Genomic DNA, 10,385 nt, shown 5'->3' on the forward strand with positions numbered 1-10,385 from the left:
TAAACGTAAACAGTACATCCGTCTAGTTTGCAAAATTGTAATCCAAGAGATTCTGTGAACTGTTTTTTGGTCCAATAAGTAATATCTCTCTCTTATCCGAATTTAATAGGAGAAAATTATTGGTCATCCAATCTTTTACATTTTTAATACACTCTGTTAGTTTAGATAATTTAGAAGTTTCATCTGGTCTTGTTGAGATATAGTTGAGTATCATCAGCATAACAAAGGAAACTAATTCCGTATTTTCTAATAATATTACCAAGAGATTGCATGTATATTGAAAATAGCAGAGGACCTAGGACAGATCCTTGTGGCACTCCATACTTTACTGGTAATAATTGAGATGACTCCCTGTTTTAATAAACAAAGTGGTAGCGATTGGACAGATATAACCTAAACCATCTTAAAACCTACCCTTGAACACTCGTATAGTTTTGTAAATGATCTATGAGTATGTCATTACCTATGATGTCAAACGCAGCACTAAGATCAAGTAAAAGTAGCAATGAGATGCATTCTTGGTCTGAAGCAAGAAGCAAGTCATTTCTAACTTTAACAAGTGCAGTTTCTGTGCTATGGTGGGGCCTGAAACCTGACTGAAGCACAACTGAGCAGACACAACTTTTTCTAATATTTAGACATAAACGAAAGATTTGAAATGGGTCTGTAATATGCCAGTTCATTAAGATCTAGTTGTGGTTTCTTAATAAGAGGCTTAAAACCGCCAGCTAGAATGGTTTAGGAACTTGACCTAAAGATAACGATGAGTTAATAATATAGAGAAGCGGTTCTTCTGCTACAGGTAAGGACTCTTTCAGTAATTTAGTGGGTACAGGATCTAACAGGCATGTTGTTGGTTTAGAATCAGTGATACGTTTATTTAGCTCATCCTGTCATTTTATCAGTAAAGAAATTCATAAAGTTATCCCTTTTTAACTGTGAGGGAATATGCAGATTGGGTGGTGTTTGGTTATTTGTTAATCTAGCCACTGTGCTAAATAACAACCTTGGATTGTTTTGGTTATTTTCTATGAGTTTGTGGATATGCTTGGCCCTGGCAGCTTTTAGAGCTGGACATACTGTTTTTCCACGGAATTCTAAAAACTTCCAGGTTAGTTTTTCTCCATGCATTCAAGATTACGAGTTTCTTTCTTGAGAGAATGGGTATTACTGTTTTACCATGGCACAGTACGTTCTGCCTGGATGATAACGCAGAGCCATATAGTTAATATTAGTAATATGTAGCATGCACAATACAAGAAAATGGTCATTAACATCATCAGTTTGTGGTAGGATATCTATATCAGTAATGATATAATTAAATCTAGTGTATGATTAAAATGATAAGTGGGCCTAGTGACATTTTGCTTGACTCCAAAAGTGTTTATTAGGTCAGTAAATGCAAGTCCTAATGCATCATTTGTATTATTAACATGAATGTTAAAATCTCGGACAATTAGTTCTTTATCAACATTTACCAAAAGGACTGAGAGGAAATCTGCAAATTATTTTAGGAAATCTGTATATGGCCATGGCAGTCTATACATAGTAGCCAGAGCAAGAGATAGGAGAAATTTCTTTTGCATATCTGACAGTGCAACATTAAGCAGAAGTATTTCGAAGATCAAAAGCTTGTCTTGTATTTAAAGGGGCCGCAAAGGAAACAAGCTTGTTGATCTTGTACCATGGGGGAAGTCGTGGCCTAGTGGTTAGAGAGTTTAACTCCTAACCCTAAGGTTGTGGGTTTGAGTCTTGGGCCGGCAATACCACGACTGAGGTGCCCTTGAGCAAGGCACCAAACCCCCAACTGCTCCCCGGGCGCCGCAGCATAAATGGCTGCCCACTGTTCCGGGTGTGAGTTCACGGGTGTGTGTGTGTCTTCACTGCTGTGTGTGTGCACTTTGGATGGGTTAAATGCAGAACACGAATTCTGAGTATGGGTCACCACACTTGGCTGTATGTCATGTCACTTTCACTGTCACTTTCACTATCTTGCGCAGACTGACCACAAGGAGGGTAAAGTTAACCTCATTAAATATTGTTGTGGACAAAGTATTAAGATCCTTTACCTAATAATGTATAAAGCACTAATACCAGACTGTAAATGTGCGTACAGGGCTGCGTTCTCTGGAATCCTCTCAAGCGGTGGGCCTCTACATTCCGATTGGTTGCCGCCTAACCGTGTCATAGCTCATTACCATAATGTTGACCTAATTTCAACCTTATTTGATGCTCTCAACGTCCAAGACGCGCTGCGCTACTGCTCGATGCCGGCTCACATTGAGAATGAATGACTTGAATGAATGGCCACTTTGATGCTCTTGGCGGTGGCAGTGTGAATGCACGGTTAGGAGCCCAAACTTAAAAAAATAAAAAGATCTTCATTTATCTTGCATTTTTCTGGTTTAATCACTGTCAGATTTTTTCTAGAGCCTGTATTACATTTATATTTTGACCTCACTAATCTGGGGGGAGAAGCAGTCTTTATATACTGGACAATGCAAGTAATTTTATCATTTAAATGGGTAGAACAAACATTGAAGTTATTTGAGAATTAGCTTACTAGTCATATGGAGCGTAGCGTCCTGGAGATGTTGTCCGACAGGAATCTCCTCCGACTCTGCTGGGGTGGAGGCTATCAGCACGAAAAAGCCTAGGACGCTCCCAGAAAAGATTCCAATTATTAACAAAGAGCAGTTTCTGTTCTTTACACCATGACAATAAATTCATTCATTCAAAGCAAAAAAGTCTGCTGAACCTTTCATGTCCTCGTCGATACTTGAGAAGCGGTCCTGACACGATGATTGTAGTTGCAATGTATTTGTTGTGTGTGGGAAGTGGTCCTAACACGATTATGTTTGTTTTTTTGTTGGTTGTGTTTTATGGTTGGTTGTTAGATTGTTGCTATGCAGTTGCTAGGGCGTTGCTAGGCAATCAAACATAACAGCACTAATTGACCCTTTAATTGCTGATTTCAGCTGTTTATTGTTGCTAGGGTGTTTCTAGGCAGTTTCAAGGGTATTCTGGGTGGTTGCTAAAGTGTTGCTAGATAGATAGATAGATAGATAGATAGATAGATAGATAGATAGATAGATAGATAGATAGATAGATAGATAGAGTGTTTTAGGTGGTTGATAAAATGTTGCTATGCAGTTGTAAGGGTGTTGCTAGGATGTTCTGGGTTGCTATGCAGCTGCTATGGTATTCCAGGTGGTTGATAGAGTAGTCGAAAGTAGCATCACTAGTTGACCCTTCAATTGCTGCTTTCAACTATTTTTTTTCTAGGGGGTTGCTAGGCAGTTGTTAGGGTATTCTGAGTGGTTGCTAGAGTGTTGCTATGCAGTCGCTAGAGTGTTGCTAGGCAGTGGAAAGTAACATCACTAATTGACCTTTTAATGACTGCTTTCAGCTATTTTTGTTGCTAGGGTGTTGGTAGGCAGCTAGGGTACTCTGGGTGGTTGCTACAATGTTGCTATGTAGTTGCAAGGGCGTTGCTAGGTAATCAAATGTAGCATCACTAATTGACCTTTCAGTTGCTGCTTTTGGCTCTTTTTTATTTATTTTTTTGGTAGGGTGTTGCTAAGCAGTTGAAAACCTCACTAACTAATCCTTTAATTGCTGCATTGAGTTTTTTTATTTCTGAATCTGATCAGAACAACATTTTAGTATTTGACAAGAAAGATAAAAAAATGCAAACTGAAGCATTAACTACTGTACAGATGTTACTAATTTAACACGTTTTGTTTTACTGCACAGAGACCCGAATCAGCCAGTTCCTCAAGACACAAAGTTCATCCACACTAAACCAAACCGCTTTGAGGAGGTGGCCTGGTCTAAATACAATCCTAAAGACCAGCTTTACCTGCACATCGGCCTGAAGCCTCGCGTCCGCGACCACTACAGAGCCACCAAGATCGCCTTTTGGCTGGAGTTAGTTCCGCATTTACACAACATCAATGAACTCTTCCAGTACGTTTCATCGACGACCAAAATCCCACCACAGGACACAACGCCGTTCTCCTACACCAAACGCCTGTCTAACAAACTCTTGCCATCGACCACCCGCCATCCGCCTGCTCCTCCGGCCAACACCAAACAGATGTCGGATCAGCAGAAGACACCCGAGCACGGTGATGGGACGGTTATCATTGAAGTGCGAGATTATTCGACCGAGCTGAGCGTGACGATCGCCGTTGGTGCGTCTCTGCTCTTCTTAAACATCCTTGCGTTCGCAGCACTCTACTACAAGAAGGACAAACACCGCCTAGAGTCAAGTCGCAGGCACAGTCCGCCAAGAAATCTTGTGAGCGATATCCCCCGTGTGCCGAGCGAAGAATTTATGTCCCTGCAGATGAAGCAGCTCGGCCATGATCACGATTGCGATTCGCTGCAAGGCCACGATATGATTCAGCTGACCTGTCCTCCGGATTACACGCTAGCGTTGCGCCGTTCACCTGACGACATGCCGCTGATGACGCCGAACACCATCACTATGATCCCTCGCTCTTTTGCCGACTTGCCGCCATCATATCACAACCCGTTCAATGCATTCGGGAACAGCACTCCGAGCAGCACGGGCCTCCCACATGGACACTCTACGACGAGAGTATAACTTGCCACAAGTCGACGGACGATTTAGATGTGCACCCAGGTGCTCGAACACAAATACTAAGGGTAACGCTGCACGGTTAATCGAAATTAAATAGCAAAGGCGATAAATCGCGATTAGTCAGAAGTTGGAATTGTCATGCGTATCTTTCAGGGAAGCATGGTTCTGTGATCAGCTGTAAATCCCCCTACGAAGGCCAGAGAAACTACAAATATGCCTCGCAGAAGAAACCCAGGAAATGCCTAAAGCGGTTGACTAATAATTCAACGTGACTAATAAACACACGACTTTGTCTTATTATCATTTTTATTATAATAAAGTATATAATAATGCAATGCTAATCGACATAGCCTTTATCACTGCTTAGAATACTATGAATTATGTTGCGTGCCTTATTCTGTGTAAAAACCCACATCACCTCACAGGGGGATATATTTCAAACACTCGGTTGACGTTATGAAGTGAGTTTGGAGTAAAACATGTTAGTAAATATGGTATTTTCATGTGCTTTCAGATGGAGCAGCATTTACTACACAGAGCCATAGTTCACTGAGAACCTACTGTACGCAAACAGTTTTCATAATCGCGTGATTAAATCGCGGTTATGAACGTGATTTTGCCTAGCTTGTCAGTGAACTAGGGCTCTATTTAGTAAATGCTGCTCCTTCTGAAAGCACGTGATGATGATTTACTGTTAATCACAGAACTGGCTTTACTGACAAGATGCGCATGACAATCGCATTTGATTAAGCGTGCAGCCCTAACTGAGGGTGTTATTTTGTTACAGACTCTTTTATGAATAAATAACGTTACACTTATTAACCTGCATAATGTGATCAGTGAATGTAATCATTTTCGCATTCATGATGCAGAGACTGGAACTTTCAAAAAATATGATTATGTGAAAGAAGAAGTATAATTTGCATCCTGATTTCCTGGTTAATGTGTGAGACGATAAATCACCTGGTAAACAAAATTATCTGGTAAACAATTTTGCTGTAACTAGATATTCATAATTATGTTGGGTGTAGAAAACCTGGCCATTCAAATCGAAATGGCTTTAATAGCTTGAAGTTTAACGATGTTATGACTGAAGTTTAAAAACTTTCAAAAATGTGATGGTTTTAAGGCCATGCTGTCTGAGATAGATAGATAGATAGATAGATAGATAGATAGATAGATAGATAGATAGATAGATAGATAGATAGATAGATAGATAGATAGAAAAAATGTTGCTATGCAGCTGTTAGATTGTTGCTAGGATGTTCTAGGTTGCTATGGAGTTGCTAGGGCATTCTAGGTGGTTGCTAGAGTGTTGCAAGGCAGTCAAAATTAACATCACTAATTGAACCTTAAATTGCTACTTTCAACTATTTTTTGTTGCTAGGGTGTTGCTAGGCAGTTGTTAGGGTATTCTATGTGGTTCCTAGAGTGTTGCTATGCAGTTGCATCGATGTTCCTAGGCAGTTGGAAGTAACATCCAATTCTCTTGGCAATAGCCAGGTTGTCTTAGGTGGTTGCTAGAGTGTTGCTATGCAATTGCTACTGTTCTGCTTGGCAGTTGCTAGGCTCTTCTAGGTTGTTGCTATGCAGTTGCTAGGGCATTGCTAGGGTTTTGCTTGGCAGTTTCTAGGATGTTCTAAGTTGTTGCTATGCAATTGCTAGGGCTTTGCTAGGGATTTCTTAGGCAATTACTTGAGTGTCTTAGGTGGTTGTTAGAGTGTTGCTAGGCAGTGGCAAATATCTATCTATCTATCTATGTCATGTACAGCAGTGCTTTATGGCAGTCCACCAGCAGTAGCTCTGATCACTGTGGCTAATTTTTGAGGGTTTCTAAAAACATTTAATCTCTGTGCCAAATTAAACTTTAATCAATCATATTCCAGGTGTCTTTCTTGGTGTAAATAAAACATTTTTTGAATACTTTGTAATCTCAAGAATTCAAGAAAAAAAAGAAGTGTCACAAGTTCTTACATTTTGAACATGAGATCAGGTTGCAGTGTGAAACTCCTGTGCCATCTGAGAGGATCTGCTGTCTGATCTTAAAGGTGCTGGAAGTTATTTCAACTGTTCTGCACATTTCTTCAAATCTCTAAACCCCGCCCTCCAAAGATATGATTGACAGGTAGAGAGTGTTTCTGATTAGCTAAACTCTTTTCTGAAAGTTTTTTTTTTTTTGCAGTCTAGTTCTGTGATTTCTCATAGCACATGTTTCACTGATACCTATCAGGTTGTAGTGAGATTGTATACAGTATGTATTTTTCTGTTAAAACTATTGCTTGCAGCACCTTTAAGAGCAATGTGGTATCAGTGTGGCAACGGCCTTTATCTGACAGTAATCTTTCTCTCAGTCTGAATAGTGTCATTTTAGTGTATGTAGCATATAGAATAAATTGTAAAAAGATCATCTTCAGCTTGTAGTATTGCTTTCAGTGGGACTTTTTTCATTTGCTCGTGTACAGTTCTGAATATACTTTTGCCATCTTCATCCCTCCATGTTTGACCATTTCAAAACATTATTTATTGTTATTGCGTAACATGAAACAATTTTGATAAAAACGTTATGTTAAATCCATATGTAGTTCTCCTTTGCTTTAAACCTCATTAAACTAGCAAAAGTACTGCTTTTTTTTTAACACACTCTCCCATTGGTCAGTCACATAGATAGTCCTGCCCCCAAAATCATGTCATTGGCTGGATCAGAAATTGACATGTCGGGCCACCTATAAATGAAATACATCGATATTAAAATGGTTTTGTTGTTTTCCAGAAATATGAGATAAGCTGAAAGTTTAACTTCCTGTGATTGTAGTCTGTAAACAGGAAGTTTGCATACTATTTCTTATTTCTACATAATAATGTTTCTCTAACTATAACTCAATTCCTGTAAGTATGGTCCATTTGCAAAATGATTTATAAATACTGATAAATATATTTGAATATTTATTTTTTCATTGTTTATTTTTCCACATTTTTTCAGTTCATGTTTTAAGCATTTAATGATGTATTCAGACATTATTTGTTACTTTTCCTGTAACAGAAGCTTCACAACGGATCCACAATGCTGTAATAATGAATTATCATTTGTCAATATATATTAATCATTCGTCTGCCTAACAGGGTACTGATGGACATGTACATGTTTCAGTCTCGCTCTGAATCATGTTGCTTCTTTAAATCTTTCCTCATACTTTATGCTGTATGAATATGATTTGGTTTTGCCTCATTGAAAGGCTTGTTGATGGATATTGTATATGTAAGAGACTTTTTGCTGCTTTTTCTAAAATTAAATAAACTTAGATTTTACTCATTTGCTCACTCGCTTTTTTTTTTTTTTTTTTTTTTTTTTTTTTTTTTTTTTTTTTTTTTTTTTTTTTTTTTGGATAATTCAGAATGTTTAATATGTGTGTGATATGTTAAAGGATCAGCCAAAAATAAAGACTTGAAAATGTGCTCACCCTCAGTTCATCCGAGATCAGGATGAGTTTGTTTTTGTAGAAATGTAGCATTACATCAGTGTCTCAGCAATGGATGCTCTGCAGTGAATGGGTGCCGTCAGAATGAAAGTCCAAACAGCTGATAAAAACATCACAATAATCCACAAGTAATCCACAGCACTCCAGTCCATCAGTTACGTCTGAAGAAGACAAAAGCTGAAACAAATCCAGCATTAAGACGTTTTTAACTAAAATACCATAGAGTCTATAATCCATAATAACAGTTCCTCCAGTGAAAAAGTGCATCTCCTGTTGTCTCTCACATCAAAATCCAGACACATATTTGTTTAGAGCTGTTTAAACGCTGCTTGATCTGTGCAGATTTCTCTCCTGATTCACACCAGAACACTTTTCACTGGAGGAACTGTTATTATGGATTATAGACTTGTATTTTAGTTAAAAACGTCTTAATGCTGGATTTGTACACCAGTGACAGAACGTAAGCAGACTGTGTTCATTGTCTGTTTTTCAGTGAAAAGTGTAAGAAGCAGAAATGCATTGCACTGATAAATGCAGAAAGCAGGTGGATGTGTTTGTGCAGGTATCACATGCTCTGCTGTAGAGACTCTGGAGCTCCTGACTGTCATCTGAGAGACAGATGGTGGAGCTGCAGCTTCTCCAGTGACATGAACAGTGACTGTGCTTTCTCAGTCTGTGGCACCACAACCATCTGTGCTCACTCATGGACCACAGACACATAAACACCTCGGAAGGTTTGCAGTTGGAGCATGAAAACATAGTGGGTGAATGTACATTATACAAAAGTAAAAATAGTGCACAATGTACTGATATAAAGGAATTTCCATTATATATATATACAGGTATTTGCATGTACGATATGTTCCTAGATCCACATTACTGTCTAAAAATATAGACTTAACCCAATCCCTACCCCTAAACCTAACCCTACCCCTAATTTATTCCTAAAATCAGTAGGAGCTGATTAACAAAGTGTAGAAGCACCTAACCCTGATCGTAAGTCTAAAACAGATATTTCCGCAAAAGTTATCCCTTGATTCTGATTGGTTGATTGGAATGTTGTTCCAGGATCATGTTGTACTTGGTGAAATCACGTTCACCTTTTTGCACTTCATTGCATTGTGTTTTACACTCTTTAAAATAAAGGTGCTTAAAAGGTTCTTCACAGTGATGACATAGAAGAACCATTTTTGGTTCCACACAGAACCATTCAGTCAAAGGTTCTTTAAAGAACCATCTTTCTTATCTTTTTATAATCTGAAGAACCTTCTTTCGCCACAAAGAAGCTTTTGTGAAACAGAAAGGTTCTTCAGATGTTGAAGGTTCTTTATGACACCATTTAGACAAAAAAAAAATAGCATTTTTTTAAATGGTATGCAAATTTAAATGTTTATATGTTAATGTAAATGGGAAAAATATTAAACTCACAATTTTCAAAGAAGTAATTCAGAGTAAGTTTTTTTTTATTAAAAAATCGTACTAAAGTGGACATGGGTGAGTTTTAAATAAAAATGTTGCATTTTGTCATGTTATTTTAGTATCACTGATGTACTATTATAGATTTTGGTCATATTTGTTTAGATTAGTTTTTGTTTGTTAGTCAGTTTTTTAGTACATAAAGTTAAACTAAATGAAAATGAGAAATGTTGCAAGTAGTGGAAATTAAATGAGTTTATTTTGTTTTAATTAACATTTATTTATTTATTTATTTAATGATTGCACTAACATCCACAATGAAAAAGTGACATCTGTTTCTTCATGGTTTTCATTCTCTAACCAAAATGTCTCAAACAAAAGTATTAATACTGTAGGTTTTTCATGTGTACTCAAAATTGCTAGTCTTTTTAACTAATAAAAGTCACTTCCTGAATGACATCATCCCACAGGAAGTGACATCATGATTGGAGCTCAAACATCAGTGAGTATCATCAGTAGATCAGATTAATTCTGTTATGTTTTTTGATGTAAGCTACTTTAAGTTTCTCTAAAACATTCATCCTTTTTCAGCCCGGATTGATAATTTCAATATTCCATAAGATGTTGATTGATTTGTTGTTTGTGACTGAAGCTGATCTGAAGTCTCTCAGCTCATGTTTTCATCTCATTCATCAGAACAGAAAGTGCTGCTCATTTTCAGTGTGAGTTTAAACCAATTCATGAAAATAATCATAAATCCAGTGTGTTTACTTCTCAACCATGCTGACTTCACATGATTCACAGTAAAAAAAATAAATAAAATAAAATAAAATGCATTTATCACAAATCATGTGGCATGTGATCCGTCGCTACACTGCAAAAAA

The 10,385-nt window shown here is 37.7% G+C and overlaps 1 protein-coding gene across 1 annotated transcript in view; it reads left to right on the top strand.

Moving 5' to 3' along the window:
* Window positions 1–5,810, top strand: part of LOC109076668 (neuroligin-4, X-linked-like) — an 87,716-nt gene extending 81,906 nt beyond the window's left edge. The window contains 1 exon segment of the mRNA XM_042731947.1: window positions 3,757–5,810. Coding sequence (XP_042587881.1) covers window positions 3,757–4,612 — 856 coding nt within the window. The 3' untranslated portion in view covers window positions 4,613–5,810.
* The last annotated feature ends 4,575 nt before the right edge of the window (window positions 5,811–10,385 follow it).

The sequence above is a fragment of the Cyprinus carpio genome, chromosome B9 (genome assembly GCF_018340385.1).
Source record: "Cyprinus carpio isolate SPL01 chromosome B9, ASM1834038v1, whole genome shotgun sequence".
Classification (NCBI taxonomy): Eukaryota; Metazoa; Chordata; class Actinopteri; order Cypriniformes; family Cyprinidae; genus Cyprinus; species Cyprinus carpio.